General features: G+C 43.1%; 1 protein-coding gene across 1 annotated transcript in view; it reads left to right on the top strand.

The window, feature by feature from the left end:
* The window catches only part of LOC129698089 (tumor necrosis factor receptor superfamily member 19-like), a 61,479-nt gene that overhangs the window by 22,508 nt on the left and 15,505 nt on the right, over positions 1–23,466 (top strand). The window contains exon 4 of the mRNA XM_055636955.1: positions 3,333–3,418. Coding sequence (XP_055492930.1) covers positions 3,333–3,418 — 86 coding nt within the window. The remainder of the gene's footprint in view (positions 1–3,332; positions 3,419–23,466) is intronic.

The raw sequence follows: 23,466 nt of genomic DNA, 5'->3' as shown, positions 1-23,466 counted from the left end.
AATTCTCTCTTGAAAACATTCAGTGAATTGGCCTCCACTGCCTTCTGTGGCAGAGTATTCCACAGATTCACAACTCTCTGGGTGAAAAAGTTTTTCCTCATTTCAGTCCTAAATGGCCTACACATTCTTAAACTGTGATCCCTGGTGCTGGACTCCCCCAACATCGGGAACATTTTTCCTGCATCTAGCCGGTCCAGTCCTTTAAGAGTTGTATTTGATCCTCTCTCATCCTTCTAAATTCCAATAGGTGGGTTAATGCGTCGGTTAACCTAGAAATGAGCGTATGTCGGCCTGTACTCGCTGGAGTTTAGATGAATGAGGGGGGACCTTATTGAAACACACAGAATAATGCACGGCTTGGATAGAGTGGATGTGGAGATGATGTTTCCACTGGTGGGAGTGTCTAGGACTAGAGGTCATAGCCTCAGAATTAAAGGACATTCTTTTAGGAAAAAGATGAGGAGAAATTTATTTAGTTAGAGGGTGGAGTTCTTTGCCACAGTAGGCTGTGAAGGCCGTCAGTGTACATTGTTAAGACAGAGATAAATACATTCTTGGTTAGTACAGGTGTCGGAAGTTATGGGGAGAAGGCAGGAGAATGGGGTTAGGATGGAGAGATAGATCAGCCATGATTGAATGGTGTAGACTTGATGGGCTGAATGGCCTAATTCTACTCCTATCACTTATGACCTTATGTTTAAAGTGAGAGGAACACAGTTTAATACGAAGCTGAGGGGCAACGTCTTCACTGAGAGTGGTGGGAATATGGAACGAGCTGCCAGTAGAGGCAGGTACCATACCAATATTTTAAATACATTAGGGCAGTTACATTGACAGGAAAGGTTTTGAATGATATGGACCAAATGCAGGCAAATGGGACTAGCTAAGATGGGGTAATGGACAAATTGAGCTGAAGAGCCTGTTTATATGCTGTGTGACTCAATGACTAAGTTCTGCCTCACATATACTGTGGTTAAATTTGAACATTAGATTGTTCAAATGCATTCCAAAACCGTGTCTCCCCACTTTATTTTTATTTGATCTGACTTTTTGACCATTTTGCAAACACTGACTCCTGATTTTTAGGGTTACTTTTTACAAGCCATCAGCATGTTTCCCAGTTTTATTGCCTGCCATTACGTTCATTACTCACTCTGGGTTGGATAGCCTGATGTTTTTGTTGCAGGTTTTACCCATTCCTGGGTTTATTAAATAAAGCTTTTAAAGGTTGTTATGGAAGGTCAGTTTACAAAATGGAATGTCCACCATTTTAATTAAATGCTTGAATTTAATACCCTGTCAATTTACTTTGGTGATGAATTAACCCAGGAAATAAGAACTGTAAACAAAGGCGAACACTAAAAAGTATTCCAAACTTATTCAGATAGCCAAGTGATGACCCCATCACTTTTATGGGTAGGATTCATTGGAAGTGCAGGAGAAAAAAAGTAAACCATCTCACTTTAGTAGAAAACAGTTTTAAAAAGCGGAAATTTCATTGTTTACAACTAAAATCCGAAGTGAAAGGTCAGGCCTCACATAAAGAACGTTATAAAGGGAGAGCATTGGCAAGTAAATAATAGTTAGCTGTTTGAGTTTGGGATTAAAAGCCTGTCAGTTAAAAGAGGAACTGGCTGATGTGGGGGAGGGAAGAGGTTTAGTTTAGTTTAGTTTTGTTTAGAGATACAGTGTGGAAACAGGCCCTTCGGCCCACCGCATCTGTTCCAGCCAACAATCTCCGTACACTAACACTATCCTACACACACTAGAGAGAAGTTACAATTTTACCAAGCCAATTCGCCTACAAACATGTGGGTCTTTGGCATGTAGGAAGAAATCGGAGGACCCGGAGAAAACCCATGCGGACACTTGTCTTGCCTTCTCCCCATTACTCTTGACACCCTTACTAATCAAGAATCTGTCGATCTCCGCCCTAAAAATACACATTGATGACCTCCACAGTTTTCTGTGGCAATGAATTCCACAGATTTGTCACTCTCTGACCCAAGAAATTCCTCATCATCTCATTTCTAAAGGAATGTCCTTTTATTCAGAGGATGTGCCATCTGGTCCTTGACTCTCCCACTAGTGGAAACATCCTCTCCGCACCCATTCTATCCTTGCTTTCCACGATGCGGTAAGTTTCAATGAGGTGTCCTCCCATCCTTCTAAACTTCAGCAAGTTCAGGCCCAGTGCCATCAAACGCTCATTTGTCTACTAGGCAGATATGATGTGAAAACGTTCTAAAAACATACTTCAGACAAGTGATTATATGAATCAGTCTAAAGCCCTCTTACAATATTTTCTACTTGTATAACGAATGATTAACCTAAATATGTGCAAAAATCCTCCTGTTACGTTGATGCATTCAAGTAGCAATCAAAGGATTTCCAAAGGCTGAAACTACTTTTGAAAAGTATTCAGCCAGTTTTGCAATTAGGTTTTGCCCAGCTGCTCTGATTTTTTTTTCACCATTTAAAATCAGAACTTTTCGTAAAGGAGGATGTTTTTTAAAGACCGTGACTTACTGTCTGTTAGGTTTAAAGACACAATGATTAAGTCAGACCTTGTTTAAGAGAAATCTTGAAGATTGTAAGAGGTCAGGAAAATTGAGGGCAAAAAGTTTCAGCAACTGGAGATCTTTGGAGAAAAAGACGAAACAGCGTCTGTTTCTGGCCCACAGCGTCAGAGACCTGGGTACAATGCTAACTGCAGGTGCTGTCTGTACAGAGTTTGCATTCTCCCTGTGACTGTTTCTCTAGATGCTCTGGTTTCCTCCCACACTGCAATAACGTGCAGGTTTGTAAGCTAATTGGCTTCTGTGAATTGTAAATTGTCCTGTGCAGTGTGTAGGATAGTGCTAGTGTACGGGGTGATGGCTGGTTGGTGCGGACTCGGTGGGTCGAAGGGCCTGTTTCTGCACTGTGTCCCCTAAAGTCAAAAGTCTAAAAGAAAAGGCACTTTGAGGAGTTTTGATAGAATGATAGAGGATTATAACTGGTGTGGACAGAGTAAAGAACTGATTCTGCGTACCATAATATGAGAAAGACAAATACTGACTTTATTGAATGTGTGTGTACTTGGGTGTACCAAGTATCCTCAAGGTATACACAAAATGTTGGCATTACTCTACAATTTTGTGTCTATCTTTGGTGTAAACCAGCATCTGCGGTTCCTTTCTACACATTGTATCCTCAAGTTACATCTACTTTGAAGTTCTCTGTGTTAACCAGCATCTGCAGTTATTTGTTTCTACAAATACTGAGTGTGTTGCCTCATTCCCAAATGTATATTTTTAAAACTCATGATGTTCTCTCCTCTCTCCTTCCAGATTTTATAGAAAGACTAAATTGGGTGGTTTTCAGGAAATGGAGTGCATACCATGTGGGGAACCTCCTCCTCCTTATGAACCTCACTGTGAGTAAACTGGCTTATTTCATTTGTTTGTGGATTTAGTGATGAGCATTGAGGGCGGCGCGGTGGTGCAGCGGTGGTAGTTGCTGCGTGGCTTCGCCCCAGGAGTTTTTGGTTTCCTCCCACATTCCAAAGACTTACAGGTTTGTAGCTTAATTGGCTTGGAAAAATTGTAAATTGCCCTTAGAGTGTAGGACAGTGTTAGTGAACGGGGTGATCACGGGTTGGTGCAGACTCAGTGGGCCAAAGGGCGTTTTTCTGTGCTGTAGCGCTAATGTCTAAAGTAACGTCTAAAGACACAGTGGTGCACCTGAGGAAGAATTTTAGGCAGATTCTCACTGTTATCAAAGGATCTGGAAGATTTTGTTATAGTCTTGTCGGCCACAATTTTAAGCTGTTGCCTTACTGAACCAGAGCCCCAGGTCCGATGCCGACCGCAGGTGCTGTCTGTGTGGAGTTTGCACCTTTTCCCTGTGACCGCGTGGTTTTCACCGGGTGTTCCGGTTTCCTCCCACATCCCGAAGACGTGCAGGTTTGTAGGTTAACTGGTCCCTGTAAATTGTGCAGGGAGTGGATGGGTGAATGGATGGTCGTCAACTCGGTGGGGTAAAGGGCCTGTTTCCATGCTGCATCTCTAAAGCTAATATTAAAACTAAAACTTTCTTTAAGGTGTACAGAGTCACAATTCTGTTCCATTTTGTAATGTATTCATATTTATTCATGTATATGTTAATGAGTTGGTGTTCAATGTAAGCAGGGAATGTTGGGAATAAATCTCTCTCTTGTGATCCAGGCAACCTGCGTGTAAGTTGTTATTCATTCTGCCATCCAGACTATAACAAAATTGGCGATGAGGGTGGGATAGTTTGTGAACTCATCCTTTAAATACAGCGCAGGACTGTTTTGCAACATGCAGTATTGTTTAACATTTTAAACAATAAATACGGAGTTGTGTCACAGTTGTTTGCGAGCTGGACACGATAGGCTGCAGATCCTTCTATGCAGGGGACCGTATTTTAAAACAGCTGCTGGACAAATCGTCGAGAGTTTGTCAGGCTATCTCTATTTTGTGTCTACGTGACAAGATGTCGTCCTTGGGATTGTATAAGTTTTTTTTTGTCGAGTTCCTCAAGCTGAATAGCCTTTGTACAGCTGAGTTTTAGGTGAATTGTTACACCAGAACAGACAGGAAATCGGGGTTTTTGAACAAACAAAATAGAGAACGACATGATGGCAGCGTCCACAGGCTACATCGGAAACCGTGGCATTTTTGACAAGAGTAGAGAGCCGTTCAGCTCCTATATGGAGAGAGCGAACATGTTTTTCACGGCAAACAACATAATGGAGATTAATGGTGAAGGAGAGATAGTGACGAAAACAAATAAGGCCGTTTGCGGAGATCGGTCCTGAAGTGTACAGCACACTCTTGAATCTCCTTGCGCCCATAAAAGCAAAAGACATGCTATTCAATGACATTATGAAGAAGTTGGATGAGCATTTCAAACCAAAGCCTATGGAAATTGCAGAAAGTTATAAATTTGGCACTAAAAACCAGATGCAGAATGAGACAATCAATGAGCACATTATTGCCTTGCAAAACTTAACTTTGCACTGTAACTGTGGAACCTTTCTCGGAAGAGCACTACGCGACAGATTTGTTTGTGGTCTAGTGGATGAACAATTCAGTCGAGACTCATGAACACTCCAGATCTTACATTCGAGAAAGCACGCAAGATTGCTACCACAATGGAGATGGCATCAAAGAATGTTCACGAGTTTCGTCCACCATGAACTGCAGTGGCTGTTTACAGTCACAAGGCAGTGCCTATGGCCAAACCAAGAAGCGCTAAACCAAAACCAAAGTATGGCGGGGAGCCGAGTTCAGCCAGTTGTTATCGTTGCAACGGTAATCACTCATCCCAATTTTGTCCGTTCAAAATGGCCAAATGCTATAACTGCCAGAAGAAAGGCCATATCGCCTCAGCATGTCGGGCCAAGCAACAATCTGCGGGTATCAAGCAACAACACCAGAAAGGAGTTCACAACTTGGAGATGAACTCAGATGGAAATGAACTTGGGTTGTACACCATTTATGCAACCAACATCGATAAGCTTACAACCAGCCAAGGCAAGGACTTTCAAACTAAACTATTGATAAATGAACAGTTAATCAATATGTGTATCGACACGGCAGCAGATTGTTCGGTCATGAGCAGAGACCTATACGAAACAAAGTTCCCACAGATTCCATTGTTTGAGAGTAAGGAAATGCTGAGAACCTACTCGGGCGAAGTTTTGGAGACATGTGGACAAATGAACTGTAAAATTCAGTATAATGGTCAGTCAGTAACACTGCCCATCATAGTGGCCAGCTACAGAAATAAACCAACCCTCCTTGGAAAGGATTGGTTGAGTAGAATAGAGTCAGACTGGAAGAACATTTTCAGCATCGATTTGTCCAGATCACGTATTGAAAACGTCACAAGAAAACATGCAAACATTTTTGCTGACAGTTACATGGGAATAACAGGGTACTCTGCACACATTCGACTTAAGCAAGATGTGAGACCTGTGTACTGTCGACCAAGGCCTGTACCATATGCACTAAAGCAACAATTGGAGGAAGAACTGAAGAACTCGACAGGTTAGAGCGTAATGGAATACTCGTGAAGACAGACCAGAGTAACTGGGCGACGCCAATTGCGGCCGTACCCAAGGCCGACAAAACTGTTCGACTATGTAGTGACTACAAAGTCACAATCAACCAAGCCGTTGATGACGAACAATATCCGTTACCAACCTCGCAAGATCTGTACGCAGAACTTAACAGAGGACGAGTCTTCACTAAACTGGATTTGTCCCACACTTACGCCCAACTCAATGTCGACAAGGAAAGTCAGCAGTACTTGACTATCAACACATAAGGGCTTGTATTCATATACAAAGCTGCCCTATGGTGTGAAATCCTCCCCGAAAAATTTCCAGTCTGTCATGGACAAAATGTTACAAGGCATTTCGCACTGTGTGTGCAACCAAGATGACCTACTGATATTTACAGAGGGCATGGTAGAACATCTGGAAATCCTTGAGCAAGTTCTCACACGACTGAACTGCCGCAATGTAAAACCGCGACAAAGTAAATGTGCATTTGTGCAGTCAGAGGTGGTCTACCTTGGACTCAAAGTAGACGTCAACGGACTTTGCCCTGTGAAGGCGAAAGTTGAAGCAATAGTGAATGCTCCAAAACCCAACAATGTGTCAGAGCTACGATCATTCCTTGGGATGGTGCAGTTCTATGCACGATTCCTTCCAGATTTAGTAACTGTGCTAAAGCCACTACATCATCTGCTACAAAAAGATGTGAAATGCATGTAGGGAAAGGAACAGCAACATGCATATGACATCTGCAAGGAAAACCTGACAAGTGACAAACTCTTTGTTCACTACGATACGACATGCGAGATGAAACTTGCTTGTGATGCTTCAAGTTATGGTGTAGGTGCAGTGATCTCCCACGTAGTGAATGACGGACAGGAAACGCCTATTGCTTTTGCATCCCACACCCTATCACCGAGTGAACGCAATTATCCACAGATAGAAAAGGAAGCACTTAGCATCGTGTTTGGAATCAAGAAATTCCATCAGTTTCTTCTCGGCAGACCATTCACCCTAGTGACTGATCACAGGCCACTACTAGTGATACTTGGTCCTAAGTCAGCTATACCTTCCATGGCGGCATCAAGGATGCAGCACTGGGCAATTCTGCTGTCCCAGTATGACTACAAGGTGGAGTACAGAAGCTCCAAGTGCAACGCATTTGCAGATGTATTGTCCCGGTTGCCCTATGAGAACTCTGACGTAGGAAGTGAGAACTCAATCTACACACTGCAAGTTGTAGATGAAGACTTTCCAGTGACTGCAAGAGAAATTGCAGCAGAAATAGAGGAATACACTGTGCTGAAGTGGGTCTATGAGCAGACATTGAACGGTTGGACTGAAATCGATATTGGATTGAACTCAGTTCTGAACTCAGAGCTGAAGCCTTTCCATAATCAACGCCATGAATTATCATGTGAGCAGGGATGCATTAAGTGGGGTTTCAGAGTGGTTGTACCAGAGTCTTTGAGAAACAAAATTATGAATGAACTTCATGCCGAACATCCTGGCATAGTAAGCATGAAGTCAAATGCCAGAAGTTTTGTGTATTGGCCTGGTATTGACAATGACATTGAGAGAGCAAATGTAGTGTCTGCCAAAATTGCCGGAATAAACCACCAAAACCACCACTGCAACCCTGGTCATGGCCAAGTAAACCTTTTCAGAGAGTTCATGTAGATTTTTGTGAAAAGGGTAGTGATCACTTTCTGGTACTAGTAGATAGTCATTCCAAATGGGTTGGGATTGAGCATATGGGGTCAAGCACTACTACTGAGTGTACCATAGATGAGTTGAGATCAATTTATGCATGCCATGATTTTCCAGAAGAACTTGTTTCTGATAATGGGCCTCAGTTTTATTCAGAACAGTTCAAAGAGTTCATGCAGCGAAATGGTATAAAACACACACTTGTTCCCCCATACCATCCAGCCTCCAACGGGACGGTGGAAAGGTCTGTTATAGAGTTGTCAAGGATGCTCTCAAGAAACAGGTTTTGCAGGGTGGTTCAAAGCTCAGCATGAAACATCGTTTGGCTAATTTCTTGCTGAAGTAAAGAGCCACACAACACACAACAGGTTACTCACCTGCAGAACTGTTGATGAAGCGAAGACTAAGAATACGCCTAAGTCTAGTTCAGCACAATTTGGGCTTGAGAGTTGAGCAAAAACAGTTCAAGCCAGATGAGCAGGTTCGTGTTCTCAGTCCTCCCAACAGGTCCAGTCGAGACAAATGGGATGTTGGGAAAATAGTGGGAGTGTGTGGACCAAAAAGACACTTAGTTGAAGTTGGAGATAAGATCAAAAGTGGTCACTGTTGATAAAATGATTTCAGCCAAAGTTGAACCAAACACTGAGCATGAAGTCCTAATCCCTGAGTTTTTATCTGAAAGTGAGTTGGAAGAGACCACTGTGATTGAAACACAAAGTTCAGTTAGTACAGACAAAGAAACAGATTATTTTAGTCAAAGTCAGGGTACTAAAACAGAGCCAAACAAGCCTACAGTTGAGTCAACACCTAAACCTGTTACACCTGTTACTGTTAGACGATCAGGCAGGATCCATAAACTAGTAGTCAGATTAGGTTTGTAAATTAAGTGACTATAAGTAAATTGAAAATGTGTAGATATGTGAAATAAATATATGTTTATCATTTAAGATTTCATAAATACAGGTTTAAATCAAGTAACACAACAACAAAATTGTAACTGAGTACTTAGATTTAATACCTAAAAACAGGAGAGCAGTGTAATGTATTCATACATATTCACGTATATGTTTATGAGTTGGTGTTTAATATAAGCAGGGAATGTTGGGTAATAAATCTCTCTCTCGTGATCCAGGCAACCTGCATGTAAGTTGTTATTCATTCTCCCCCTCCTCCCTCCCCTATCCCCATCTCCTCCTCCTTCCTACCTCCCCCTTCCCCTCCTCCACCCTCCCCCTCTCTCCGCCCCTCACCCTCCCCCCCCTCTCCCTTCCCCTACCCCCCTCCAACCACCTCTCTCCCCTCCTCCAACCCCCTCTCCCCTCCTCTAACCCCCTCTCACCCCACTCCCGCGTGTTGGGAGGAACAGACCCAGCGCGTCTGCATTCGGTCTAGTCACTGTTAAAGCCTCTTTGACTGGCTCTTTATTTACACAGCTCTTAAATGGCTTTCAAAACTGATGCATATAAATAATTAAAGTGTAATCCAAAGTTGTATATTTTTCATTTAAGAAAACTTAATGATTGCTGAATGATTTGTTTCGCTGACAACAGACCTGCCACTTTTGTTCTCTGAGGATATGTGGGAATTTATTGAGAAAGAGAATTGTCGGGGTGGGCTAGGGATATCCTTTTAAATATTAATATATCTTTAGCCCAGTCGGTGTGGGGATCTTCAGAAGCCTGCTGTTTGCTTGTGGTCAGGCCTGACTGCTCCTGACAGAACAAGCACATATTCAGGTGTGAAAATAAATAGAAGTGGGCTGATGGATGACTCCATCTGCTGAAAACGTTACAATGAGGTACTTCAACACAAGCTTTTTCACTTTGCTGCCTGTGTAATGCCTACCAAAATATTTGATGCGCAAACCTCATCAGAATTTCGACTTTGAATTCTCATTCCATTTGAAATAAAGACAAATATGGATTCTGTGGTCATAAAATTATGAACAGTATTCAGCCCCCATATCTGAGAAGGATATGCAGGCCTTGGAGTGGGCTCAGAGGAGAATGATGTCAGGAATTATTAGGTTAACACATGATGAGCATTTGATTGGTGTGGGCCTGCACTCACTGGAGGTTAGAAGGATGGGGGGGGGGGTGCCTCAAGAAATGTACAGAATAGTGAACGGCCTGAATAGAGTGAATGTGGAGAGGATGTTTCCACTAGTGAGAGAGTCTAGGACGAGAGGTCACAGCCTCAGAATAAAAGGACGTACTTTAGGAAAGAAGATTAAGTCAGAGAGTGCTGAATCTGTGGAATTCAATGCCACAGACGGCTGTGGAGGCCCAGTCATTAGGTACAGTATTTTTAAGGTGGAGATTGACAGGTTCTTGATTGGTGTCAAGGGTTACACAGAGAAGAGATTAGGGTTGAGAGGGAAAGATAGATCAGCCGTGATCGAATGGCGGAGTAGACACGATGGGCTGAATGGCTTACTTCTGCTCCTATGACATATGAATTTATGGAGACAGTAAGGTCAACAGCAATTGCTGTCAAACTGTAGGAAACTAGTAACAACCTTCAGGATTGGAGACACATGGAACTTCAGAGGCTGGAATCTTGAGTAAAACACAAAGTTCTGGAGTCTGGCAACATTTGTGGAAGGAGTGGATGAGCAACATTTCTGGTCGGGACCCTCCTTCAGACCTTTCAGCAACGTGTGTTTTTGTGCATGCACAGGCAAACGCACAAATCCAGAAGTTACAGTCCACGCGTTGTTGCTTCCCCATGAGAACATAAGGGGAAGAAGCAGGGTAGGTCATTTACTTGCCATGCACAATCATAGCACAAAAATAGGCTCTTCAGCCCACCTTATCCATTCTAACCAAGTTGACATATTGGACTAGTCCCATTTGTCTGTACAATAAACCTTTATTATTACAGACCTCTTCATAATGGGTTTTGGATATAGCAGACAGTCTCTTTTAAGAACACAGACTGCTAGTTAAACTGCGGAGGCTATTGACATTGACAAGGCATTGACATTGATAAGCAATCGCTTTGACTGGCACTATGAAATGTATCAAACAGCCTTTAGTTTTTAAGCTTGCAGTAACAAAAATACATTTTTAGTTGTTGAAGAGAACTGTATTTGAACGCAACTCATCGTCTCACAGAATGACTGCTAGATGATTGGAGTGAATCTTTTACTCGGTTATAGCAGAACATTGGCAGCAACAAACACCATTTATGGAGGCAGTAAGGTCTGTTATAACAGGTTTACTTTAAAGGGCCCTCTCAACCCATCCCCATCCTATCTCCAAATATTGCTTAAAAGTCATAATTGTATCTGTTTCAATAAATTCTTCTGGCCAACTACCATTCAATAAGATGTTGGCTGATTTACTTTCTCAGTACTACCTTCTGCCAACAACCTCCAACCCTGTGTTCCCCTAGCATTCTAAAATATATGAAATTCTTCCTAAAATATCCCAGTAATCATTGTCTCCACAATTCCTCTTAACTAGCGAATTCCAAAGATTCATTATCTTCTGGGTGAAGACATTTTTCTTGTCTCCGTCCTGAATGGCCGACTTCCTATTTTAAAGGGGTGACTCCTGGTGTCTGGTTCTGGAAATTGCAGAGAAGAAGCATTCTTGCATTTACCAAGCCCTCTAAACCCTATGCATATCAATGGATAGGGTAGGTTTAGAGGGATATGGGCCAAAAACGGGCAGGTGAGACTAGTGTAGATGGGGCATCTTGATCACCATGGGCATGTTGGGCTGAAGGGTCTGTTTCCACGCTGTATGACTCTGACTAAGCCCTGTAAGAATTTTGTCTATTTCAAGGTATCGCCTCTCATTCTTAAAAATCAAAGAGACTAGGTGCAGTCTGTCTAATCTCTCCTCATAGGAAATCCGTCTACCTGATCAAAATGTATAATATTATGAGAGGCATAGATAGGACAGACCTTTTTCTCAGGATGGAAAGTCAAAGAGTATAGGGCACAGCTTTAAGATTGAGGGGGGAAAAGTTTAAAGGAGATGTGCGGGGCAATGTTTTTTCCTCAGAAGGTGGTGGGTGCCTAGGAGAGGCTGCCAGGGGTAGAGGTGGAAGCAGATACAAAAGTGGCGTTTAAGAGGATTCTGAATAGGTACATGGATATGGAGGGATATGGATCACTGGCAGGTAGAGGAGATTAGTTTAACTTGGCATCAAATTCAGCACAGATGTTGTCGGCCAAAGGGCCTGTTCCTGTACTGCACTATTCTATATTCTAATCCTGCCTTACCAAGAACCAATCCAGTTAACTTTTTTTGCACTGTCTCTATCAGTGTAGATCATTCCTTGGGTAAGGAGACCATACGTGAATATAGCATTCCAGGTGCGATTCATCATTGATGCCATGTAATGCTGTAATAGCTTATTTACTCTTGCAAACCACTTGCAATAAATATCTATGGCCTTCCTAATTGCTTGCTGTAACTACACATTAACTTTCATTCATCCCATGTACAACAACTCCCAGGTCCCTGTCTCTCAGTCTGAAGAAGGGTCTCGACCCGAAAAGTCACCTATTCCTTTTCTCCAGAGGTGCTGCCTGACCAATGAGTTACTCCAGCTTTGTGTGTCTATCGTCCCTGTAAGCATTCCTGACTTTCATGTTTATATTATAGAAGCGGAATCTTCTCCGCCATTCAATCATGGCTGATCTATTTTTCCCTCTCACCCCCATTCTCCTGCCATCTACCCATAACCCCTGACACCCTTACAAATCTCCCACTCTTTAAAACTTCTTCCCTTTTGCTATTTTTCCCCCATCAAAGCATATGATGTCACTCTTTTCCACATTATATTTCATAAGCCACGGTCATTCGTTTACTTTTAAGCCTGTTCATATACCTTGGAAGTCTCTCTCCATCCCCCTCACAACTCGTATGGCGCTGTATAAACAGCCAATTTGCTTATATTACACTTGATCCTTTCTCCAAGTCATTGATGTATATTATGAACAGCTGTAGCCCCAGATTCCCGTGGCAATCCTCTAGTTCCAAGATTCAAATCCAAAAATTTCGCACCACAGAGAGAGGGAGAGGCCAAAATTACTTGAATTAATTTTTTACTGCAATGTACAAAGTGCCGAAAATGCTGCACTCAGAAAGAACCCTTTTTTCTCAGGGTGGAAAATTAAAGAGCTTTAAGGTGAGGGGGGCAAACTTTAAAGGAAATGTGCGGGACAATTCTTTTTACATAGATGGGCGGTGGCGATGCCATTGCCTGCATATCCATGTGCCTATCCGATAGCCTCTTAAATGCCACTATCGTATCTGCCTCCGCCACCAACCCTGGCAACGTGTTCCAGGCACCCATCACATAGAAACATAGAAAATAGGTGCAGGAGTAGGCCATTCGGCCCTTCGAGCCTGCACCGCCATTCAATATGATCATGGCTGATCATCCAATTCAGTATCCTGTACCTGCCTTCTCTCCATACCCCCTGATCCCTTTAGCCACAAGGGCCACATCTAACTCTCTCTTAAATATAGCCAATGAACTGGCCTCAACTACCTTCTGTGGCAGAGAATTCCAGAGATTCACCACTCTGTGTGAAAAATGTTTTTCTCATCTCAGTCCTAAAAGATTTTTTATCCTTAAACTGTGACCCCTTGTCCTGGACTTCCCCAACATCGGGAACAATCTTCCTGCATCTAGCCTGTCCAACCCCTTAAGAATTTTGTGAGTTTCTATAAGATCCCCCTTCAATCTTCTAAATTCTAGCGAGTACAAACCGAGTCTATCCAGTCTTTCTTCATATGAAAGTCCTGACATCACTCTCTGTGTAAGAAAGCTTGACCTGCACATCGCCTTCAAACGTTGCCACTGTCACCTTAAAGTTATGCCCTCCTCTCTTGAGAGATCATGAATAGATGACATCTGAAGGAACTACTGAAAACCTGCTGTGGTTGGGCAGGTTAGTCAACATTTGGAAAAGCGAGAAATCAATCTGAAGAATGGTCCCGACCAGAAATGTCACCTAGGGAGACAAAAATGCTGTAGAAACTCAGCGGGTGAGGCAGTATCTATGGAGCAAAGGAAATAGGCAACGTTTCGGGTTGAAACCCTTCTTCAGACTGAAGAAGGGTTTTGACCCGAAACGTTGCCTATTTCCTTCGCTTCATAGATGCTGCCTCACCCACTGAGTTTCTCCGGCATTTTTGTCTACCTTCGATTTTCCAGCATCTGCAGTTCCTTCTTAACATGAAATGGCACCTATCCATGTTCTTTGGAAATGCTGCCTGACCCATTGAGTTAAACCAGGACTTTGTGTCCTTCAAAGATTAAAATATCAGTTCCCACCAATCAATTCCTGCTATTATCATTCATTGAGTATGTTGATAATGTCAGATCCTCACCTGGATCCGAATGTAATAAACACACCTCCAGGACACTGAACATAAACATTCATCCGCCATTCCTTTACATCTTTGGAACATGTGTCCCCTGACCTTTCTGGCTCATGAAGAAAGACTGGGTAGACTCGGTTTGTACTCGCTAGAATTTAGAAGATTGAGGGGGGATCTTATAGAAACTTACAAAATTCTTAAGGGTTGGACAGGCTAGATGCAGGAAGATTGTTCCCGATGTTGGGGAAGTCCAGAACAAGGGGTCACAGTTTAAGGATAAGGGGGAAATCTTTTAGGACCGAGGTGAGGAAAACATATTTCACACAGAGAGTGGTGAATCTCTGGAATTCTCTGCCACAGAAGGTTGTTGAGGCCAGTTCATTGGCTATATTTACGAGGGAGTTAGATGTGGCCCTTGTGGCTAAAGGGATCAGGGGGTATGGAGAGAAAGCAGGTACAGGATACTGAGTTGGATGATCAGCCATGATCATATTGAATGGCGGTGCAGGCTCGAAGGGCCGAATGGCCTACTCCTTCACCTATTTTCTATGTTTCTATAGTAACATGTGATACATTTAAATATGACATTAGTTACCATGACAGATAACACTGAGACTGCCATTGGAAGTGGCCCTAGTGGATTGATACAATTAGTATAAAACTTACTGGTTGTTTGTGTCTTCAGCCTATCTTTTAGAGGATCACTCCTAATTTTTTTTCACGTGCGGCTAGACCCATTGTGCATTTAGCCCGTAGCTCTCTAAACTCTTCCCCATATTTTGTTTGGGCAGTTTACAGCCAGTGGTATAGCTTCGTCTAAAGTCTTCCTATAGAAACATATAAAATTTAAAAGGACTGGACAAGCTAGATGCAGGAAAAATTGGTTGGCGAGTGGCATAAGGGGCGGAATTTTACAGCTCAGTGGTAGGGGAATGTTGAGAGTTGTGAATTTCAGTTCTAGGTGGATTTAAGAGAGAGGTACATTTCAGGGAGAGAAGGCAGGCCGGGTTATTGATGACGATCAGCCATGATGATAATGAATGCCGGTGTTGGCTCGAAGGGCCGAATGGCCTCCTCCTGCACCTATTTTCTATGTCTATGTTTCTATGTTTCTGACTATGGGTGCCGTCTGTACGGAATTTGCACGTTCCCCGTGTGCTCCGGGTGCTCCCCCTGTTTCCTCCCGCACTCCAAAAGATGTACAGGTTTGTCAGTTAATTGTCTTAGGTGAGTTGTAAAAATTGTCCATAGTGTGTAGGATAGTGCCAGTGATAGTGCCAGTGTACAGGGTGATCACTGGACTTGGTAGGCTGACGGGCCTCTTTCCGAGCTGTATATCTATAGTCTAAAGTCAAGGTAAGTTCTTGCGTACCATGTAGGTCGATGACTCACCCTGTCTTTGGCTAACACCAGAATAAGTTCACTCATAGATAAAGTCAGGCTGTGAACATAATGTAGCATAGAAATGGTAGTACAAAGGAAAACCAGTCAAGATTTTATATTTCTATTGGATTGTTTCACGAATAATTAAAAAAAAATATTTCCTCCTGTTCTATGCAATTCTTTTAAGCTGACTTCTTTGTTTGAGTCCCCAGGGCTTTCATCTGCAAGTCAAAACCAGCCACCTTGTCACAGTGGTATGCAGTTAGACCTCAGAATGTGGGATTATGCTCATGTAGGATTTACTTTTCTTAAACTGTTGTGTGTCTAATAACAGTAATTTTATTTTGCCTTGCAGTCATTCAATTAAGTAAAGCTTTGAAGACTGAAATAACATTTATTGAACTCTCCTATGCACCTCCTAAAGGATCAACAAGTTTAAGAGAACCAACATTTATCATAGTCTTTTCATAAATCTGCCTGTTTGAATGTTCGGTGCAAGAAACAGAGTCCGCAAAGCGCTGTAGTGTGGAACCATAAAGCTTAGTTTAGTTTAGAGATACAGGTAGAACCAGGCCCTTGGACCCACCAAGTCCCCGCCGACTGGCGATACCTGTAAATTAGCACTTATCCGACATACTAGGTACAATTTACAATCTGTACTAAAACCAATTAACCTACAAACCTGTACATCTTTGGAGTGTGGGAGGAAACCATAGCACCTGTGAGAAAACGACACGATCACAGGGAGAACGTACAAACTCTGTACAGACTGCACCCATAGTCAGGATCGAACCCGGGTCTCTGGTCCTGTAAGGCATCAACTCAACCACTACGCCATCGTGCTGCCCTAAGTCTAGGCTTTCTTGCTCTACACTGAGCTAACTGATTTAAATTATAGACTGGTCAGACCTACTATCTCAGCGTTTAAGGAACTTTTGCCAGGTAACTCTGCGTACTGGTCCCAGAAGTGGATCAGCAATCACGCGTTACAATGGGTCCACTCTATTAAACCTCAACTCCAGCAGCAGCATTCCTTACTTTAACTATGCTCTTCTGAATCCCCTCTCCCCTTATCATTTATCTGTACACTGTGGATGGTTCGATTGTAATAATGTATATTCTTTCCACTGGCTGGTTAGCCCGCAACAAAAGCTTTTCACTACAGGAGGAAGATTTAATAGGCAACGTTTTCACTCAGAAGGTGGTGGGTATATGGAATGAGCTGCCAGAGGAGGTAGTGGATGTAGGTACAATAACAGCATTTAAAAGACATTTGGACAGTACATGGATAGGAAAGGTTTAGAGAGATATGGACCAAAGGTGGGCAAATGGGACTAGCTTAGATAGGGCACATTGGTCGGCATCGACGAGTTGTGCTGAAGGGCCTGTTTCGGTGCTGTGAGATTCTATGACTCGAACATTTTGGCTTATTGTTTATTCAGTTTTTTGTTTTGAACAACTTTGAAAGAACTTGCAAAAATATATCAAATTCATGTCTTTCTTCAGTTAGTACCCATTCTATTTCAAGTCTGTCATTAAGTACATAGATAGACAGACATAAGTTTGGGTTAGCTTGTGAAAGCACACACTTCAAAAACGTGATCATTAAAGCTTTGTTTCCAGTCAGCAAACACTTTCAAGATTCATTTTAATTTTGCGCAATTCCACATAATCGCCTGGGTGATGGCTGCCCTGCCGGCCGTCTGTTCGTCTTTTCACTTTTTGTTATTTTTTAGTTTGTTAAAAGTTTTTGTTTTAATGTTCTTCGGTTTGTTTTATGTGGGGGGAGGGGCGAGGGGATCGAGGGAAACATTTTTTCAGGTTCTTACCTTCCTGGAGATGTGATAAATTTTCGGATCACATTCTCCGGGCTCTGCGGCCTACCATCAATGGAGCGGGAAGCCTCCTCGGACTGTCGTGAACCCCACCGTGGAGCATGGACTTAACATCAGAGCTGATCCCTTGCCTGGGATCGCTACCACTGCGACCACCGCAGACTTATCATCAAGGGCTCGCAGTCTTCTGGAGAGGATAGTCGGGAAGGTTCGTCCAGCCCTGACGCAAGGTTTGATCGCCCGGCGCGGGGGAGCTGACATCTCCCCGATGCAGGAGCAGATCACCTCGACGCGGAGGACCCGAACGCCGCCGGCTACGGCAGTCAAGAACGTCCCATCAACGGGGGCTCGAGGCCCACGACCGAAGAAGAACTAAGGGAAGGACAAACTTTTTTTTCGCCTTCCATCACAGTGAGGTATGTGTAGGAGGCACTGTGGTGGATGTTCATGTTATAATGTGGTTTTGAGTGATCTATTACTTTTAATTGTATGACTGACCTGGCCAATGAAATTCCTCGTATGTTGCAAAACATACTTGGCGAATAAAGTCTGGTTCTGATTCTGATAATATGAATGTGAAAATAAGATATATTGTTAGGAACACTGCGTACATTCATGTAATGTTATTTCTAACTCTGTAAATGAAAAGCTTCTGGAGGTACTGGCACCTTACTTTATATTCCAGATAGCAGTCAACTTTATGTTGATTTTTGTTATTATGTTAAAATTGTTCTTTTAACAATATACCTTGGAATGTTTAATTTTAAACATTCCAAGGTATATTGTTGCAATTATATATTAACTATCAAAAATGAAAGGGCTAGAGTGGATGTGTTGAGGATGTTTCCACAAGTTGGAGAGTCTAGAAACAGAGGGCACAGCCTCAATGAAAGGAATAGAGATGAAGAGGAATTTCTTTAGCCAGAGGGTGGTAAATCTGTGGAATTTATTGCCACAGATAGTGGTGGAAGCCAAGTCATTGGGTATTTTTAATGCAGAGATTGATAAGTTCTTCATTAGAAAGTGCATCAAAGGGGAGAAGGCAGGTAAATGGGGTTGAGAGGGAAAGATAGCTTCGCTACGACCAAATGATGGAGCAGACATGATGGGCCGAATGGCCTATTTCTGCTCTTATTTGTTATGGTCTTATATTTTCAATGCTTATGTTTGAAGTGCCATCAAAATTTCATTGTAATCTTATACTGAGGTTGGATTTAAATATCTTGTGCAAATCAAACAAATACTCGAAACCTGAAATGAAAATAGAAAATGCTCGAAATGCTCTGCCCTTTCAGACAGCATCTGTGGAGAGAGAACCAGTTGCAGTTCAGCTTTCAAATACAAAGAAGCATATATATTTTTAAAAAATCAAAAAGACTAATGCGTGCTAGGCTTTATAATGATAGGGGGGGGAACATAAAAGGAAGTTTTGCCAGCACCGTACAAAGCCCTATTCAAACCACATCTGGAGATCTGTGCAAATTCTGGTTACCACATCTTACTGTTATGCTGACCTTGAAAGCCACGGAGCACAGGTTCACTGGTAAGATTTATTGCAGCGGACCCCTGGGGCGAGATTGCTTTGTAATCTGTAAAATCAAGCCGTTTCCATAATGTGAAACTCCTCAGTCATTATTTTGAACAAAGAAATCAAATATATTTGAACCTTCCTGCACTGGAAAAGGTTATTATATTTCTGAGTGAGTGGAAGAAATGGGGCACAGAAAGGCACAGGAACAGGCCATTCGGCCCACAATGGTTGTGCTGACCATGATGCCAAAATCAAATGCAAATTTAATGACCATTCTTCACACCTGTCTTCAGTTTGTGTAGAATGGAACTTCGATGTTGGTTTACACCGAAGATAGATACAAAATGCTGGTGTACCCAAGCGGGTACTCCAGGCAGTATCTCTGGAGAAAAGGAATAGGTGATGTTTTGGGTCTATACCCTTCTTCAGACTGTTTCTTCAGATGCTGCCTTCCGTTCGTACATGAAAGAGGGTTTAGAAGGTAAAACATGGAACAGTACAGCGCAAGAACAGACCCTTCAGTCCACAATGCCCGTACTGTACATGATGCCAAGATGCCAAAACTAATCTCATCTGCCTGCACATGATCCATTTTCTTCCACTCTCTGCACATCCATGTATTTAAAAGCTCCTTAAGCCATGAGCCAGTTTCCCACCGCTAATAGAAAAATGAAATAAAAAATAATCATCATGAAGGGAGTAGCAGCATCAAAATTAGAAAATCATGATCTAATCAAGCAGTCATGTGTAAAAAACGTGCCCCGCGCATTTCCTTTAAACTTTGTCCATCTCACCTTAAAACTATGTCCTCTAATCTTTGATATCTTTGCTATTTCCACCCTGGGAAAATGTTCTGACTGTCGACCCTATCTGTGCCTCTCATAATTTTATACACTTTATCAGGTTTCTCCTCATCCACTGACACTGAAGTGTAACTCCCCGCCAAACATGATGATCTTCCGAAACAATAGAATTAAAGAATTACCTCGGGACTAACATTAGTATTGTAATTTTGTTTTCCGAGCATGTGGAATGCCAGTTGGAGAATTTTGAATTTTCACGCAAGGTTTTTACGAAATGGTTAAGATTCCTATCTGGGCGGCATAGGTAAAGATTTCTCCTGTACAATATTTCTGGTGAAACTGTGATTCTCACTCCATGAAGATTATTTCACAGCAATTTAAGAAACTCCGAGAAACCATGTAGTGACCTAAAGGTACACAAAAAAGCTGGAGAAACTCAGCGAGTGCAGCATCATCTATGGAGCGAAGGAAATAGGCAACGATTCGAGCCGAAACCCTTCTTCAGACGGCATTATAACAATAGTGACCTGACATTGACATGGTGTTGAACCTACCAGGGACACTTAAAAAAATTAACACTGCCTTGTCAGCTTCAACCTAAGTCAATATTTGGTAGCATTAACAGCTTGCACCTAAACTTTACAATGTTGCACTGATATTAACCAGTAACTCCCCATCGGTGATTCTTGCTTCTGAATCAGAATATTAGCTACAGGGGGAGGTGGGCAGATTTGGCATTGTTTTCCTGGAACGCCGGGGGTAGACCTGATAGAAGTAAAATCAATTCTGAGAGGCATAGATACAGAACCTTTCTCCCAGGGTGGTAAAATCAAATACTGGAGGGTAATGCCCCCGTCCCACTTAGGAAACCTGAACGGAAACCTCTGGAGACTTTATGCCCCACTCAAGGTTTCCGTGCGGTTCCCGGAGGTTTTTGTCGGTCTCCCTATCTGCTTCCACTACCTGCAACCTCCGGCAACTACCTGCAACCTCCGGGAACCACACGGAAACCTTGGGTGGGGCACAAAGTCTCCAGAGGTTTCCGTTCAGGTTTCCTAAGTGGGACAGGGGCATAAAGCTTAAATGTGAAGGGTGGGGTGGTAAGTTTAAAGGAGATATGCAGGGGGGAAGAGTTGAGGGGTGGGACAGGGCCTAGTGTGTGTGAAGTTGCGGGGAGATTTACAATGTTTCTACATTTATATCACATTCATGTATGTGTGTTTATAAACATTTTATTCTTTAACAAGAATTAACAGAATTATGAATCTAACCCTATATCACTCACAAAAACTGTTCCCCCGCAATGTCAATTACCCTGCGAGTCGGGTCGGGTCAGGTAGGTTCCGGTTACTACAAAATCAACTCAAACACAGCTTGTGAGCCATTTAAAAAGAAATAATTTAAAAAACATTAAAAAAGACAATTACCAGAGTCAAATTTTATTCTTGACAAGAAGTATGAACTGACAGAATTATGAATCTAACCCTATATCACACACACACAAACTGTTGCTCCGCAACATTGAATACACTGCGAGTCAGGTCGGGTCAGGTAGGCTCCGGTTATAAAAATGGGCGGTGAAAAATGCCCAGGATCCCCTCCGTAGCGTACTACACGTCAGCCCATCGTATTTAGCAGGAGTGGCCTATCTTGCTCTGCTCTAAGATCTTTGGTGGTGAGGCAGATACAACAATAGTAGCATTTAAGAGGCTTTTGGATAGACACATGGATATGCAGGGAATGGAGGAATATGGATTATTTGCAGGGAGATAAAATATGGTGTTGGCCTGAATGTTAGCGCAATCACTGTGGGCGGAAGGGCCTGTTCTTGTGCTCTACTGTTCTGTGTTTTAGGTTTAGATTTATTATAGTCACATATGTACAGTGAAAATGTTGTTTTGCAAGCTATCAAAACAGATCAGATACACCATACATAAATGCAATCAGGTCAAACTCAAGGACAATAGATAGAGCAAAGGGGAAGATACAGAGGGCAGAATATAGATTCAGGAGGCTATGACGCTGCTGCCTTACCACGCCTGAGACCCGGATTTGATGCTGCTTACAAGACCACACCAACCAGCGATCACCCGTGCACTATCCTACACATTAGGGACAGTGTTCCCCCAAGATGGCAGCCTCGCCAGCAGCTTGTGTGTTTCTTTGGATTTTTTGTTGTTTTCAGCGTGTCTGAATGTATGTCTCCCAGTGTGTCTTGTGTGGGGGGTGCAGGGGGGGAATAGGGGAAACCGTTCCCTGTCACTTACCTCGACGGAGATGCGACTTTTCTCCATGTCGCATTTTCGCCCCTCTGGCGGCCTAACAACTGGATTGGAGCGACCTTTCCGACCGGAGACTGGCCCAGAGCCCAGAGCTTCAGCAGCGGGCGCAGCATGGACTATAACATCGCGGAGCTGCGATCCTTTGCCAGGGGTCGCCAGTGTTGGAGCTTCGGCTGCGGGGGGCCTGCTGACCGGATCGGTCTGTGGGGCTTCGAGCCGCGGGCGCTACACGGACTCCTGCGATCCTTTGCCGAGGAACGGCAGAAGAAGTGCTCTGACCACTGGGCCCGTGGTCTTGGCATCATGAAGCTGCTGTTTCCGGTAGGAAGCGGCCGATTTGGGAATTCCAATCCATCCAGATGTTGGAGTTTCGATCACCCTGGCGAGAGGGTCTGTACATCAGGCCATCTGTAGCGGCGACTGCGGAGGGTTCACGGCCCCGACCACGGGTGAACGGAGGAGGAAGATTGACTGAACTTCTGTGCCTTCCGCCACAGCGGGGGGTGCTGGTTCCGCTGTGGTGGATGTTTATGTTTTATGTTGAATTCTGTTATGTATTGTGTTCAGAGGACTGCTCATCCACCCAGCTTACTTGTGAGTGAAACTGCATCATGGCCAATGGCTAACACTGCACCAGGACATCATGAAGCAGATGGCACCACTCAACCCCGTGTTGGAGTGAAATAGATAGATAGATAGATAGATAGATAGATAGACAGACAGACAGACAGACAGACAGACAGACAGACAGACAGACAGACAGACAGACAGAATTAACCTACAAACCTGTACGTCTTTGGAGTGTGGGAGGAAACCAGGGCACTTGGAGAAAACACACACGGGCGCAGAGAGAACGTACAAACTCCATACAGACAGCATTGGTAGCCAGGATCTAAACCGGGTCTCTAGCGCTGTAAGACAGCAACACTACCGCTGCACCACTGTGCCACCCTTCCTCTGTTGATCGGTTATGAATCTGAAAAGACTCTCCCTCCATCTGTCTGCCTGTTCTTGTGTATTCCACACTTTCAGCATCTGTAGCTTTTTGGGTTTTTAGTTATCCATTGTGTCCTGGTCAATATTTGTCCCACAGCCAACAGTGTGTTGAGCAAATATCATGTAATTGGAACATTTCAGCTTGAGCTGCTGAGTAATTTCTAACATTTCCAGTTTTTATTCCAGATTCCTAGCACCTGCAACTTTTTACTTTATCACATTTTCTTTTGTGACTGCGTATGCATATTGGTTTTCAACAGCAACTGGCCTTCAAAAGTAGTTTATTGGTCTTAAGTCACTTTGATGTCTTACATTGGAATGTGAAAGGTGCAGAATGATTGCTTTCTTTTCTTTTATTTGTACCCACCCACATAGAACATAGAACATTACAACACATGAACAGGCCCCAGGGCCAACAATGTCCAAGCCAAATTAATCATCTCTGCCTGCACGTGATCCATATCGCTTCATTCCCTACATAGCCATCTAAAACACTCTACTTTGTAGAA

This window comes from Leucoraja erinacea, chromosome 6 (genome assembly GCF_028641065.1).
Source record: "Leucoraja erinacea ecotype New England chromosome 6, Leri_hhj_1, whole genome shotgun sequence".
In the NCBI taxonomy this organism is placed as follows: Eukaryota; Metazoa; Chordata; class Chondrichthyes; order Rajiformes; family Rajidae; genus Leucoraja; species Leucoraja erinaceus.
This window is presented reverse-complemented; position numbering and strand designations above follow the sequence as displayed.